At 33.1% G+C, this 15,497-nt stretch overlaps 3 protein-coding genes across 6 annotated transcripts; all 3 read left to right on the top strand.

The window, feature by feature from the left end:
• The first annotated feature begins 1,620 nt into the window (after positions 1-1,620).
• LOC121785149 (vacuolar cation/proton exchanger 3-like) lies at positions 1,621-5,153 on the top strand. The gene is made up of 12 exons (XM_042183525.1): positions 1,621-2,012; positions 2,165-2,232; positions 2,346-2,374; positions 2,907-3,103; positions 3,218-3,430; positions 3,631-3,762; positions 3,857-3,973; positions 4,065-4,118; positions 4,206-4,322; positions 4,411-4,501; positions 4,589-4,654; positions 4,752-5,153. The coding sequence occupies exons 1-11, from the start codon at positions 1,722-1,724 to the stop codon at positions 4,645-4,647; spliced, it is 1,368 nt and encodes a 455-aa protein (XP_042039459.1). The 5' UTR covers positions 1,621-1,721; the 3' UTR covers positions 4,648-4,654; positions 4,752-5,153.
• A 572-nt stretch (positions 5,154-5,725) lies between these two features.
• LOC121785134 (protein yippee-like) lies at positions 5,726-8,056 on the top strand. 2 transcript variants are annotated; one of them, XM_042183507.1, is made up of 6 exons: positions 5,726-5,859; positions 5,973-6,123; positions 7,061-7,104; positions 7,279-7,387; positions 7,486-7,541; positions 7,679-8,056. In XM_042183507.1, the coding sequence occupies exons 2-6, from the start codon at positions 6,028-6,030 to the stop codon at positions 7,785-7,787; spliced, it is 414 nt and encodes a 137-aa protein (XP_042039441.1). In that variant the 5' UTR covers positions 5,726-5,859; positions 5,973-6,027; the 3' UTR covers positions 7,788-8,056. The 2 variants fall into 2 exon arrangements, with proteins under 2 accessions (XP_042039441.1, XP_042039449.1); XM_042183515.1 differs by lacking the exon at positions 5,726-5,859 and having other exon boundaries at positions 5,867-6,123; positions 7,075-7,104.
• A 3,017-nt stretch (positions 8,057-11,073) lies between these two features.
• Positions 11,074-14,901, top strand: LOC121785115 (endochitinase A-like). 3 transcript variants are annotated; one of them, XM_042183480.1, is made up of 6 exons: positions 11,074-11,435; positions 12,047-12,209; positions 12,301-12,373; positions 12,657-12,774; positions 12,882-13,760; positions 14,427-14,901. In XM_042183480.1, exons 1-6 carry the CDS (start codon positions 11,430-11,432, stop codon positions 14,463-14,465), a joined length of 1,278 nt encoding a protein of 425 aa, XP_042039414.1. In that variant the 5' UTR covers positions 11,074-11,429; the 3' UTR covers positions 14,466-14,901. The 3 variants fall into 3 exon arrangements, with proteins under 3 accessions (XP_042039414.1, XP_042039422.1, XP_042039430.1); XM_042183488.1 differs by having other exon boundaries at positions 12,001-12,209; XM_042183496.1 differs by lacking the exon at positions 11,074-11,435 and adding an exon at positions 11,450-11,923.
• Positions 14,902-15,497: the final 596 nt, after the last annotated feature.

Raw genomic sequence — 15,497 nt, 5'->3', positions numbered from 1 at the left:
TTGAAGTCCTACTGGAATGAAGTAAAAACTTTTTTCAATGAAGTAATAATGTTTTTGAAGAAAGTAATAAACCTATTGGAATGAATTGTATTTTTAAAAGTGAATAAAGTAAAAAAACCAGTTCAATGAATTCGAATGAAGCACGTGTTGAATCATTTCAAAACCTTCTGGAAGTAAGTAAAAACATATTGTAGTTTCAAGGTATTACATACCAGAATGAAGTAATAAACCTATTATAATGAAGTAAAATAAGCTTGTAATAAAAACCAAAATAATTTTCACATCAGCGCATCTCACCAAAAAACTAGATCTAATGACCCTAATTTGGTTTGTAGTTCGGTGTTTAAAATTAGTTCGACATTGGTCGCATACAAACATACATGGGCTTAAGCCCTCAATGAATTCTTTTTTAACACTATTTTCTTTTATAAATTTTTGAAATATATCTAAATTTAGTGTACATTATCGTGTGAAAGCCCTTACAAATAATTTAAAACACCCAAAAATATACTTTGAATCAGAATTTATACATTTTAGCCTCTATCGAAAAAATTTTCTGCGTCCGCCCCTCAAACATATTACTACTTGATAACAAATCACACCTTAATATTGTTGATTCAAACATAATCTTACTATTGTTTATTTATCCTACTAACTCACGGAAATATCAAATTAACGTATTAATACGCACCCAATCTACAATTCGTATCCTAAAATGGCTGTAAATCTTTCGCTAATATGCATTATGCAATATAAAAAATTTATCTATTGTTGTGTTACTTTCCTAAATGGTTATAAATCCATAGATGATGACGATATTCAAACACATCATCTTGAACGCCGCTCCACGGCATTAAAAAAAACCACAAGAACATTACTAAAATTTTATTCACATGCAAAAAATAAGTCTAGCTGTCACTCCTTATAGCTTTCCTGAAGTTTATTTATGTCAAAAAATACCAAGCACTTGCCTATTTGGTTAGTGCTCACTTGCTTCACTAAGTACTCTCCATATTCGGCGATTTTTGTAATGATAGGTATACTTTATAATTAGGATTGACAAATGATGCGGTCACGCCAACATAATAACGACCCAACCCGCAAAGATCAAACCAAAATAAGAATCCGACCTGCTATATAAACTCGAACACGACTTGCACATGGCATGATGCTATTTATTCTAACACGACCTGTTAACGACACAAACTCGATAACACATGATAGCAATACGAAATGAACGACTCAAATGTGTTGTAGAGAAGATATGACTCGATGTTATTGTCCGGCCATAAAGACCAGGAATGGAGGCACCGCACCATATGAAAGTTAGATAAGTTAAAGTATTGTACTAATTAAGTATTATTATGTCGGATTATCTAACCTGATCTGAATCCAAGTGTTATTGCATTTATGTCTTTATTGGATCGACTCAATAAGAATATGAACATGATACAATTAGACACTAATTCATTAATTTTGTGCATGTTTATGTCGTGTCAAGACAGACTAGCATATACCTAATAGATACCAAAGATAACGACTATGGGCTCCTCCTGTGAGCTAAAAAACATTTTTCCATCGATGTATGTCTTTATATATACCCACACAAATTAAGCGCAAAACACACCAACTGAAATTCAAAAAGAACAAGACCCCTCCCACTTCTTCCTTTCCAAACCCTCAAATTTAGACACACAACACATACACAGTGTGAGTGAGTGATGGCTTCATCAAAACAAGATTTAGGCAAAATGGCGGCACCGGACCAATGGCTGCTCGAACATGGTAACATCAAGCTTCTGAGCAGAGAGAGGCGCGGTCGAAGCGCCCACAATATGTCTTCTTCCTCCCTTCGGAAGAAATCGAACCGCACCCTCGTTTCCAAGATTCGGGTCGGGTGCCTTCGCAAGTTCTTGGCTAATCTTCAAGAAGTCTTGCTCGGAACCAAGCTCGCCATTTTGTTCCTCGCCATTCCTTTTGCCATCGTTGCTGAGTATCGCAATTTCGGGAGGGTCAGTACTTTTATCTTTCTTTTTTTGTTCGTCCCACTTCAGTTAAGTTTTAAGAAAAAAAAATCAACATATTTAATCTCTTTTACTCCACTTTATATCACGAAAAATTGGGAGTATTAATAATTTTGTATGTTTTTTGAATTATTAATCAGCCATGGATATTTGCTTTGAGCTTGCTGGGACTCACTCCACTAGCAGAAAGGATCAGTTTTCTCACTGAGTAAGAACAAATTATCTGTCTCTCTCTCTCTCTCTATATTATATATGTTATAAAATTATAAATTAATGGTCACGAGATGGAACTTAATTTTCTCCATTTTGTAATATATGCAGGCAGATCGCTTTCTTCACGGGACCAACTGGTAATTAATTTTCCTCTATTATTTCATGTACTATATTATTGTATGTATTTTAGGTATAATACAATACTACTGCTAATATCGAGACTTCTGCCTAACTGATTCTAGAGCCACGTTACAATGTACCCTCTGAATTAGGAAATATATTCCTTTACTTATTTTTAAATTATTTAAGCAATACTTTAAATATTATGAAATCTCTGATTTTTTTTTAATTTGTTTTAGTGTACGTGTCACCTAGTTGGTTTACTCATGCAGGTCTCTACAAAGAGCCAAGATTTACATGATAATATTAATTAAAAATGAGCACAGCAAAATTGCAATTATTAACATATATTCCTTCACAATGTCATAATGCGAACCGGATATACTGAATTACTTATGTTTTTTAGTGAATTGTTTTGAATATAAAAACATATCCTTCTTAATCATTTTATTTCACCATAAATATTGTTGTAAATGTCATTCTCTCCTTTTGTAAACAATGTAATGTTAATTTCTTTATTAATATTAATTTTTAATGGATATTTCTCAGTTGGAGGGCTGCTAAACGCAACATGTGGAAATGCAACAGAATTGATCATAGCAATTCTTGCACTTGCCCAAAACAAAGTTGATGTTGTCAAATACTCTTTATTGGGCTCCATTCTCTCCAACCTTCTTCTAGTTCTTGGCACCTCTCTTCTTTGTGGAGGCATCGTTAACATCAACAAAGAGCAAAAATTCGACAGAGTAAGTTCACTTAACATAACCAAAAATTAAAAATCAGAAAAAAAGTGAATTCTATTTATTTATTTATTTCCCAATTTGGGATAATACTCATATTTACACATAATATTATTGCAGAAACAAGCGGATGTGAACTCGTTGCTTTTGTTGTTGGGATTGTTGTGCCATCTTCTGCCTTTGATGTTCACCTATGTCGGAAAAACACCTGAGATTACAGCAGTTGGAACGCTTCAACTGTCACGAGCTAGCTGCTTCATCATGCTCGTTGCATACATCGTTTACCTCGTCTTTCAGTTGTGGACTCACCGAGAATTATTCGAGGCAGATGAGGTTCGTTTTCACTTGAATGGAGAATCATCACTGACTAATTTTTGAAAAAAATGAATAGTCACTTATACGTATAGTGATATAGGCATATTTAATTAATTAGTAGTACTAGTATTTTAGAACAATTAATTAGGGTTACTCTTAGATGTCTATTACGGTCTTTGTAATGTCGTGTATTAAAATTTTTACTTTTACAATGTTAGGAGGGTGAAGACGGTGACGTGGTAGGAGATGATGAGACTCCGGCCATCGGATTCTGGAGCGCGTTCATTTGGCTGGTTCTGATGACCGGAGTTGTGGCTCTACTTTCAGAATATGTTGTTGCTACAATTGAAGTAAGTTAAATTATATTAAAGAAATTGTAAATTAAGTTTTTAATTAATTGTTAGTAAAATTAATTGTTAAACATATTTGTTGGATTATTTTCAGGGTGCATCAGAGTCTTGGGGTTTGTCAGTGAGCTTTATTAGTGTGATTCTACTACCAATAGTTGGAAATGCAGCAGAACATGCTGGAGCAATTATCTTTGCATTCAAGAACAAATTGGTAAATTAGTAATTAATTAACCATATTTGTTTATTTAGTTTGAATTATGCATTACATGAGTAGTCTGATCATGTATTTTTATTCAATTCAGGACATAACTCTAGGTGTTGCTCTAGGATCAGCCACACAGATTGCCATGTTTGTGGTAAGATCACAGAATAATTTCAAATTAATTTATAGTGATGATTTTTCACTTGATTATTCCATAACTATTTTTTTTTTAAATATATAGGTTCCATTAAGTGTGATTGTGTCATGGATCATTGGCATCAACATGGATCTTAATTTTAACCTCCTTGAGACAGGCTCCCTAGCACTCTCAATTATATTAACGGCTATAACTTTGCAGGTAAATTAATTATATTAATTTAAATTTACATTTTAGTAGTATATGTTTAGTTTACTCATAATTACTCTAAAATTATTGAAATTTGCAGGATGGATCATCTCATTACATGAAGGGGCTAGTTCTTCTTCTAAGCTACTTCATCATTTCAGCATGCTTCTTCGTATACAAATCTCCACTTAGTAAGAACAAAATTCTAATCATTAGTTTTTAAATTTTCATTAAATTTACAATAAATTAATTGTTTATAAATTTTTCTTTTTTGGTAGATGGGGCTGGCTCTAATAACCTCGTCACCTCTCCGGAACAAGGAATAACGAGACTTTGAATTTGAGGTATATATATAAATATATTTATATGAATTAAACAAATGCAATATTAATTAATCATATGTTTTGTATTAATTGTGTACGCACATATGTATATAAATAGGTCTGCAGCTGCACTGATTGAATTCATATACTCATTCCATTGAAATTGGCTTCAAGTTTCATTCAAAAAACAAAAAAAAGGTGCGCTCAAAATCGAGTCGAGTGGAGTCAAGTCGAGTCGAATATTCACAGACCGATGATTCATGCTCAGAGATGTACGATCTGCAATGCTATATCTAATGGCGGAGCATTCAGTCCAGTTCTTTGTTTTCCTTTTTGATAATTGTTTTATGATTGTGTTATTTACCATCTCGAGTTGTTTGTTTCACATTTTAAATGATAATTGGACTTCCAATTACCAGCTGTGATATATTGCAATAATAAATCCATGTTTGTTTACGGTCGGGTCATGTATTTTTTACTTTTTATGTATAGAAATGAAATGATGAATGTTATCGTGTTACAGTTTTGTTTATACCACTTTTATTCTTTTTATAAAATATAGCGTTTTATATAAGTATAATTGTTCACGTTCCACCTATTACACCCTTTACATTTTATTTCACTATATATCAAAATCCTATCCATCTACTAAGGTCAGAACTCAGAAATTATTAAAAATGAATTTATACTATTGTATACACCATAATGTAAATTATAAATTGGATTTTTTTAACATATATAATGTCACAAACGAAAACGACCTTTTATTTATTTTAGATACGTTTTGAATCATATGATCATTTTCCAAACTTTAATTTCATCTATTTCTTTGAATACCGACTTTTCATGAGTTAGTTAGTTAGTGATGAACAAAAAATAAATTGAATCGGAGAATTTTAATTTCACAAATGTTCATAAATTGTAGAAACTGAGTTTTCATAACAAATACTAGCAGTAACAAATGTTATTAATATACTCATGAGTAACAGATAATTAGTTAATTACCATAATAAATTACTTTAATTTGGAAATTAATTAGCTTGAAAATATTTTATTTATAAAATTAAAGCTAATGGAATATAGGAGTATTATTTTGTCTCTCCTCTCTAAACACGTACAAACAGAAAACACAAGACACGAACCGTTCCCAATTTGGTGTGAGAGTATTCGCGCTTTTTCTGTTGCTTTATTTTTCCCTCAAATTCTCGTTAATTTCTACCGCAGAGGTGAGAATTGAGATCCTCATCGATTTTTTTCTCTTCATCTACGCTCATTCATTTAACTTACGTAAATTTTTTTATTGTTTTTGTTATATTTGATGTTTTCTGTTATTGTGAAGTTTCGGGTGACAGAGGAATTAGGGCGTCTTTGGATATTGATTGGTGATTTGGTAAATGGGGAGGGTGTTCGCGATTGATTTGGATGGAAGCATGTATATTTGCAAGCACTGCAAAACGCATCTCGCGTTGCTTGAAGATATTGTATCTAAGGTTTGTTATTTTATTTATTTCATGTTCAGATTCTCACTCTGTTTGAGCTTATTAGTGTGTGTGAATTTCAGCAAATTCATTGTGGATAGTGAATATTTTCATTTTGTTTTGGCGTAAGTTAGTAGATCGAGAATTTTTTTCCTGATTGTTTGAATTATAGAACCAGTTTTGTATGGTGTTGCACTGCTTGATGGTAATAGAGTTGTAAGCTTAATCTATAAAATTGTTCATAACTTTTGACAATTTTTAAAAAAAAAATTTTGTTGAGTTGTGCTTGTGATGGAGAAAGAGGGCTCTCTCAAGTTTGAATTGCATTTGTTGTTTTGAGTAGGTTGAGTTTGTCATATATAGTCAAGTGTTCATCACATTGGAACATATCATACGTTAAGTTTTGGTATAGAGAGATGGGAGAAATTTTGTAGTAAGTAGATTTTGTCTGTAATGTTTGCTATATTCATGCGCGAGATGATGCTTTTGTTGCGTGATTGAAATCGTTGGTGCACATCTCTTTTCTGAATGTGGAAGTTTTTTCCTTTTGTGCTGCTGCGCGAGATGATGCTTGTGTTGATTTTTCATTAATTTGCATCCAAGTCAAGTGTTCATTATTGTTGTCCAACTTTTCATCACCAAAAGGCAAGAACTCAAATATTCTCCAGCTTGAAGCATTTCTGGAAATTGTTATCACTCACAAGCATAATTCTTATCACTCACAAACATAATGTGAAGCTCCCTTCCACCGATATTTTACATGTCAAGAGATTTCGCTTTGATTTGTAAGGCCTTGAACTTCCCATTTCCTTTTTTTCCTTCTATATATGGCACATATTGGACTACATTTAAGTGATTGTTGATGGCTTGCTTGTTTGTTTACATGTTTTTGTTGGTGAAAGCATGGATTGCTTGCATGATGCTGACCAATTGCTAAACTTGTTTTCAGTCTTTCCACTGCAGGCATGGGAAGGCTTATCTCTTTAATAAAGTGTAAGCGCTCATATTTTTAAGTGAATGATTTGTTATTCGTGTGCTAAACTTGTTATTGCTCCTTTCTTATGTCAAGCACTGAGAAAATATAACAGTAGTTATAATATTCACTTGTGCAGCCTTTCTTGGTAGTGCATTTTTGACATAAGTCTAATGAAATGGTACTTGATGTAGTGTGAATGTTAGTGTCGGGGAGCAAGAAGACCGGATGATGATGACTGGAATGCACACTGTTGTCGACATATTCTGTGTGGGTTGTGGATCAATTGTGGGATGGAAATATGTGAGAATCTTGGCTACTTGATCTCTCTCCCTCTCTCTCATTGTATTTCATCTCCAAAAACTGAAACTGTGCTTGCCTACTTTCTGTGTTTGTACCAGGAAGCTGCTCATGAGGAGAGCCAAGAATACAAAGTTGGGAAATACATTCTGGAGAGGTATACACATTTTGTCAAATCAATCTCTTAGATTTGCTATAAATTGAAAGGTGGTTCTTACTCTGAACTGCAAACTGGTTGAAGATGGTGCATTATTTGGCAATCAACTCTGTTTTCTCATATCTGAGATTGGCCAGGTTTAAGGTTAAGGGTCCAAATGGAAGCAACTATTCAATCACTCAAGACTCACCGTCGATGGTTGGGAGCGACTCACAGACGGTTGGAAGCGACACCGATGACATGTGATTAGTATGTGGAGTTGTCTGATCCTAGAACTATTTATCAACTGTACATCCTCAACCATAAATTTCCTTGTTTCTGCCAATTTTTATCTACATGTTATGTTCCACAGGTGAACATAGTTCATTTGGGAGAATGGGTAGTTACTCTGAATATCATTGTTGAATTCTAACATATTCTACATGAATTGATAGGTCATTTGGGGAAATGATACCCATGCCCTACTATTTTTTTTCATCTTTAATTATTATATTTGGAATTTCGTTTTTTCTTTACCAGTTGTGTGATACCTCTGACAATAATTCAAATAAAAGTCGACAATAATCGAAGGTGTATCATGTCAATTTAGTGACGTGGAGAAATATACCTACGCTATTTGTGCTTACAGTTAATCTTCATATAATAGTATACATCATGAATATTAAAATTTTAACAGATGAGTGTAATTATTTGTTAGAAAGAAATAATACTAATCTAAAGAAGCTCTAGATTCAGTGTTCATCAATTGACGTTTTTTTTTCAAATATTCAAAAGAATTATTAAATTTTGGTTTATCCCACAATTTTAAATAATGACGGAAAATTCATGAAATTTGGTTTGCTCGCAGTCGCGCAATCATTTTGGTAAAAATGTATTTGATTTGATTGCTAGAAAAATCAGTATATTGATGTTAATGCTGACATGTTGAATATCTCATATATTCATAAATAAAACTGTGTTTAAAAAAATAATAATATATTATATGTAGACTATCAATTTTTTCATAGTATGAAAATTGTATTAAATAAAACTTAATGAGGAGTATGAGACAGATGGAAATTTAATTAAAATTCACCATTTTTCTGCCCAATCTCGAAACAGTATAAAAATTAAGTCACATCATATCTCAAAACGATAGTTGACTAGTAAAGTGCAAATGTTTGAATTGTATTGGAAATGTAAATGGGCCCACTTATTTTAAACCACTCGAATCTCGATCCCCACAAATATGGGCCCAAACAAATAATTCAATTAGGTGGGCCTAAGCAATACTTCACAATTTTCATGGTTCTATAGAATTCGAACAACCCAAAATGAACTTTTAAACTAATTTTAAATTCATTACATTTTCTATAGTATTATATCTTTTAAAATTAATTCTTTTCTCTTTATCTAAGCTATCCTAGTCAAAGATACAGCATGTGCTTAGAATTAGGAGGTATGCCTCCTTTTTAGGATAATTGAAGAAAGGGGATAGTTTCAGTTTAGTCCCAATTAAATAATGAAATTTGGGATTGCCCCTTCCACTAATTAATAGAAGTGGGGTTTTCACTTTTTATTGATCAATAAGTATAATTTTAAAAACCGTATTATAGTGTATTCGAATTCAAGATATTTAGCTTCAAATATTAATCACTCTAGGTTTCTGTCATTAGGCCAAATGAATTTTTTCTTTATTTTCATAATTATGGAGTGAGTATTCAGAATTTTTATCGAAATTTTATATACAAAATGTTTCGAAATTAGAATTTTGGGAAAATACAAACAAAATCGATCTAAAATATCCAAAATTTGACAAAGCTTTTCATAATTAAATCCAGACTGAAATTGGAAATATCCAAAAAATGAAGAAAATGAAATATAAAAAAACTATTGTTTAGTTAGGTTATAAATATTTAAATGAATATAATTTAAATAAAAATTTTAATTTAAATAAAATTATGCAGTTTTAAATTCCTAACCAATCTGTAATGAACTAAAAATCTAAACTCTGACGAAAAATTATAATCTGATTCATCATAAAATTCAATCAAAATCTAAGGAGTAGTACTTACTAAGTATTCAGTTTGATTACTTCCCAAATTTTATATAAAAGAAGAAGAAGAAGAAGAAACACAAAATTGGGTATGCTTCAAATATTAAAAAGTAGGTCAGCTTCAAATCTATATAACATTTCGATGTATGCAGTCGACATTAAAATAAATGTGAAATAGACGTATTTCTCTTTCTATCCATGACTTAATGTTTGAAGTTGCAAAAATATGGAAGTGAATTCTATAATTATAATATTAGTATGATTTATGAAAACGAGATCATTCTTTTCTTGTAAATTGAGTTACACTTGGATTCGGATATCTACCAATTCTTTCACTAAATTGCATTAAAGCTTAAATTTACAGTCAGCTAAAGTCTTTCTTTTCTTTTTCATCTCTTAAAGAGATAGGTTAGGCAAAAATAAATTTTACTTTCAAACCATTTATAATTTACATAGTACAAATTAATACTCCATCCGTCCATCAAGAATATGCAATATTTCCTTTTTAGTTTATCCCACAAGAATATGCACTTTCTAATTTTGGAAAAAAATTTCTCTCTAATGAGGTGAGACTCATTCTCCACTAACAATACTTTATTTACTTTTTCTCTCTACCTCTTTCTTACTTCACCAATTTTACATTAAAACTCGTACCTACCCCAAACTGCATATTCTTTGGGGACGAAGGGAGTAACATTCAAGACAATTTAACAAATTATAGGACATCGTATCTATAAGATTCAAGAGAATTTAACCATTTATTAGTCAGAAGTATGAAGAAAAAAAATTCAAATTCAAGTGTATATATTTCTAATTTTAGAAATATAAAATGATCGATTTTAGCGGTCATTTATTATCATTCATTGTTCTTTCAAGACATGACTAATATACTTCAATTAGCTTTTCAGGAAAGAAACCAAATTTTAAAATTGATTAAATTTGTTAAATAATTGACTACTAAATCAATAACTTTGTATGCACCGACTCATATAGCAAATACAAAATATATTTTAGATTTTATTTTACTGTAAACATTATATTTGTGGATAGAAGATATGCAAGTGTTTATTTTTAAAAATTGAGTGTTTGGAGAATTCATTGTTAGCTCTGCAGATATTAAATGCTGGAAACTGAAATAAAGAATGAGTAAATGCATCATGCTTCTGCATTCACAACTTTGCAGGTACAAAACTATTAATAATTTAATGCAATTCATTCTCGAATAAGATTTGAGCCTTGCAATAATAACTGCTGTTACTGTAATAAAAATTCATATTACCATCAAAGATTTATTATATTAATATCTGATGTTAAAAGAATAACTTTTAGAAGTAAGCTATTTCTATTTCAAATTGAATTAATATATCCATTTAACAAAATTCAACATATTTAATCTCTTTTATTTTATTTTAATAAACCTATTTTTTGGGCAATCATTTTATGAACAATCAAAAACTGAGAAAGTAAAAAGTCGTCCACTGCTAAAATTCGGTGGTTTTGTGTTTCTCGTTTCCCAAAATGGCCTCTTTGCAACACAGTTCAAATTCTAACTGATCCGTTTCAAGTTTGAACTGTGTTTTCTTTCAAGAAATAGAAAAAAGAAAGAAATAAAAAACAGAGCGTCCCTCGTTGAGGGAATCAAACAAAAGATCACTGCAAAATTTGATGAGCTTGCTTCCCCACATTTCTCGACCCCCACCTTATATGTCACAAACAATATAAATCAAAGAAGCAGAATCAAGATTCTTGTGTTAAAATACTATCTTCTTTTCCTTCACTCACACTCTTTCTATTTCTCTCTCTCTCTCTCTGCAAACTTGCCATTCAGTTTTGTAGCTCTGTTTTGACTAACAATGGCAGTAAGTGTTCCTCTTCTTTGATCCAGTCTTGCCTTTTTCTTCTTCAATAAATACAAAACCTCTCTCTTTTCTAGTTTTGAGTTTCGGCGTTTGGTTATTTGAAAGTGGGAAGTCACTTTTTTTAGTGGCGAATGCGATAAAGACGGAATCTGCTGTGATTTTTTGTGGCTTCTAATCGGTTACTACATTTTTTTTCTGTCTTTAACTAATTTTTGGTCCCTTGTACAACACTCCCTGTTTCTTGCAAGAAATAGCTGAAATTCTTTTGTTTGGTTTTCAGCTTGAATGTGCCTTTTTATTTTATTCTTTTACCTGCTTTTTGTTTGTGTTTGGTTTGGATTTTGTGTTGCAAGATTCTTCATTCTTTTGTTTATGCATAGTGGTTTTCTGGATTTTGCTTCATTTAAGCTTTGTTTGGTTGTACCTTTTGGCCTGCTCATTACAGTGTTGTCTAGTGCACAGTTTTTGCCTCTTGGTTGTTTCCATCTGTATGTGACTCTGAATCCCTGTTGGCAAAATTTTAGCTTCAACAATAATGAAATTTTAATGAAAATTTGTCATGTAGGAGTACTATGGAATTTTGATGATGCAATTTCTATGTAAAAAAACAGGCATCCGTACAATTTAGGCCTCAGAACAGGGATCTTGGGATGGTAATGAGGGAAGTTGATGAAGATCTTGCTATATTTCTCGGGATCCAAAGTGTCGAAATGGAGAAGAAAAATGACCATCTTCTAGTTGAGGAATCCCTTCAGTTTGATGATGACTTCAAGTGTATGTTTTTTGTTGATTTTTCTATGTTTCAATGCTGATTTGTATAGCAACTTTGGGTTTGTTTTTGTTTACGAATTCGACTAATTTGCAGGTGCAGAGACTTGTTTGGTTGGGGCTGGTGATGATTTCCTCAGTTTGGAGATGGAAATGAGGGATCATGATTGGTAATTTTGTAGTTTTATAATGCAAAATGGTTCATCTTTTTTCTTGAAATTCTTGATTTGAAAGGAGATGTAGTTTCTTTTTCTAGTATGCTGTTGGTGAATTGATTCAACAATAATTTCTAGTGATCTTTTCTTGTTCTTCAATCTTGTTAAGAGTAAATTGTTTCAAAAATTAATCTTGAACAATTTATGCTAATCATGTAACAGTACTAGTTTTGCTCATGTGTGATGATAGCCAGCCTTCATTGTCTTAGCTGCTAACACGAGCCTTTCGCCTAATCAGGCTTCTCAAGCAACCAGACACGTCGTTAAATCCTTCACAGGATGCAGACGCGCAGATTTGTGTAGCGAGCCAGACTAAAGGCTTGAATGGTGAAGTCGAAATTCCTTTGAAATCTGAGGTAACTAAAAACACTACAGCATTGTGTTGCATTGTCTGATGATTATGATTTTTAGGAGATATTAGTTTTAAGGCTCTGAATTTCGTGTAATCCTATGTGTCCTGCAGCTGGATGTGACAATAACTGCCTCTGCAAGTGAGAGTTCATCAACATTATCTAGTGTAGAGTGTTGCACTGTTGTGAGCAGGACTTTGTCTTCGTCATCAGTTCGCAGGGCTGCAACGCCTACTGGTCGAGCTTCTGAAAAATCGAAGCCCTCTCGCTCTTCCACATCAAGAGCTGCACTGCTGCCTTCTTCCAAACCTAATGCTGCTCAAGCAAGATCCTCAACTCCAGTTCGACCAACTCCACGTTCGTCTACACCTGCCTCCAGACCTTCCCTACCCGTTGTTTCAAAGTCTTCAACGAGGTCTACCACACCTACACGCAAACCAGCCACTCCAACAACCGTATCTGCCTCAGATAAATCTTCATCAGGGAAGAAAATTAGCTCCACAGTACTGAAAAGTTCGTTGCCTGCTCGTGGAGTTTCTCCTGTGGGGAGATCTAGGCCGTCAAGACCTTCTGATCTTCTCTCTTCATCTCATGACGCTGATGAGAAACCGAAGGTGTCATCAATGCCTAAAAGGCCTGCTTCTGCTGCTAGAGGACGGCTGAGCTCCAACACATCTTCTTCCTCAAACGAGAAGCCAAGGCAGAAGTCATGTTCTCCTGCCAGAGCTCGCGCTCCTGCCAGCTCTGCTCCTAGAACCGGGAGCAGCAGGGTGATGTCAAGAAGCCGAGGATACAGCAATGGCGGGGATGATGTTAACCCTGTAGTGATGGGGGCGAAGATGGTGGACAGAGTCGTGAACATGAGGAAACTGGCTCCACCTAAGCAAGACGAGTATGTCTCTCAAGAGAATCCAAGGAAACCATCACAGGAAAACTCGGGTTTTGGCAGATCACTCTCAAAGAAGTCGCTGGAGATGGCCATGAGGCACATGGTATGCATATTTTACGCGTTTTTTCACTTATACCAACGCGCATCTGTGCCAAAAATGTTCTGCAACACTTACACATGAAAATTCAGCATGATAACGCTATGGTATGCATATTTTACGTGGTTCTTTCACTTGCACCAACGCAATTCTTAGAATATAACCACTAGATCCATATTTTATGCATTTCTTTCACTTACACCAACGCGATTCTTCTTGGCTAGAGAAATGTGTTACAGCAATTTTACACGAAAATCTAGCATGTTTAGGCATATGGTATGCATATTTTACGTGTTTCGTTGACTTGCACCAACACAATTCATAGCATTATATGATGAGATAAAGCACATTGTATGCATATTTTACGCGTTTCATTTACTTACACCAATGCGTATTTTAGCTAGAGAAATGTGAAATTGCATTTTAACATGAGATAAAAGCACAATGTGTGTTTCTTTCTCTTGCACCAGCCTGTATCTTGGATAAAGGAATGTGATATAGCACTTGTAGATGAAAATTTGAGCATGATTAGGCATTTGGTATTGCATATTTTTCGTGTTTCTTTCACTTGCACCATTGCACATCTTGGCATGTAACTTGTGCATACTTTTTCGCGTTTCATTCACTCCTACTAGCTCGTAATTATCGTTGTAACAAACTTGGTGTGTACAGGACATCAGGCGAAGCGTCCCAAACAATTCACAAGCATAGGCAGCTGGTTCTGCCTGAGCTGGCTGTGCTAAGATCAGCACACTGCTGCTCCACAATAATCTCCTCAGATGCCGTGTCGGACTCGAACAGTTGGTAGTCGAGCAGCTGCAGAAGCTCTTATTTTCTCAATGGGAGGAGATGGATGAGTGATTTTTTTGAAGCAATTGGGAGGGAAGGGAAGGAAAATAGGGTACTGAAAATATTGCATTTGGACATGCTATTTTTTATGATGATCCATTTGCAATACCTAGTGATGTGTTTTTTTATAGTACACGTATTTTTATGATTATACTGTGTGTTAGAAGAATTTGAAGGATTCTTGATCATCTTGCTCAATAGTATAAATACAACTAGTTTCTGATAGCAAATTAATGTAGTTAAGAAAAAATGGAGCTATAGCTCCTTCAATATATCAATATTTCTCTCCTCAATTAGAGAACACAAATATTAAATACGATTTCAATTTATGGATTGGATCGAATTTCTCTTCTTTAATATTCGGATTTTCAGTTCCGACTGAATTGGTTTTTTACTTTTTTAGATATGCAGGCACGTCCCTTATGTGAACACCATCTGTGAGTCCCATAGAGTTTAATACACATTTAGCATTATTTGTTTTGTTTTATATGTTTAGTTTAAGAGAATTCTAATATATTATAAATTGTTATTTAATTTTACAATTTCCATAAAAATCAAAGTTCATTATTTTAGTTAAATTTTTTTATAAAATAAACAAATCAAATAATTTTATAAAAAATACTTCTTCCGTCCCGCAAGAGTATGCACTATTTCTTGTTTATTCCATTCTACAAGAGTATATATTTTCTAACTTTGGAAACTCTTTTCTAGTATGATCTATTATTCACTAACAATACATTAGTTACTTTTTTTTTATCTTAACCCTTTTCTTACTTTCCTATATGTGGATTACAACACGTGTATAATCAACTGTGCATACTCTTATGGGACGAGGGATTATAAAATAAAAAATTGTGAATAACAAATCAAACTTTAATTTTTAAAATTATAAGA

Source organism: Salvia splendens, chromosome 2, assembly GCF_004379255.2.
Source record: "Salvia splendens isolate huo1 chromosome 2, SspV2, whole genome shotgun sequence".
Taxonomy (NCBI): Eukaryota; Viridiplantae; Streptophyta; class Magnoliopsida; order Lamiales; family Lamiaceae; genus Salvia; species Salvia splendens.
The sequence above is the reverse complement of the archived record's forward strand: the minus strand, read 5'-3'. Positions and strand labels throughout refer to the sequence as shown.

Excerpts from the sequence above, each read along its gene's own strand:
- LOC121785115 (XM_042183480.1), top strand. Across the intron at positions 12,374-12,656 it reads GAAATGAGGGATCATGATTG|GCTTCTCAAGCAACCAGACA; the intron begins GTAATTTTGTAG and ends TCGCCTAATCAG. Across the intron at positions 12,775-12,881 it reads AAATTCCTTTGAAATCTGAG|CTGGATGTGACAATAACTGC; the intron begins GTAACTAAAAAC and ends TGTGTCCTGCAG.
- LOC121785149 (XM_042183525.1), top strand. The coding sequence starts at position 1,722 with ATGGCTTCATCAAAACAAGATTTAGGCAAAATGGCGGCACCGGACCAA. Across the intron at positions 3,104-3,217 it reads AAGAGCAAAAATTCGACAGA|AAACAAGCGGATGTGAACTC; the intron begins GTAAGTTCACTT and ends ATATTATTGCAG. Across the intron at positions 4,502-4,588 it reads CGTATACAAATCTCCACTTA|ATGGGGCTGGCTCTAATAAC; the intron begins GTAAGAACAAAA and ends CTTTTTTGGTAG.
- LOC121785134 (XM_042183507.1), top strand. The coding sequence starts at position 6,028 with ATGGGGAGGGTGTTCGCGATTGATTTGGATGGAAGCATGTATATTTGC. Across the intron at positions 6,124-7,060 it reads TTGAAGATATTGTATCTAAG|TCTTTCCACTGCAGGCATGG; the intron begins GTTTGTTATTTT and ends ACTTGTTTTCAG. Across the intron at positions 7,542-7,678 it reads GGGAAATACATTCTGGAGAG|GTTTAAGGTTAAGGGTCCAA; the intron begins GTATACACATTT and ends GAGATTGGCCAG.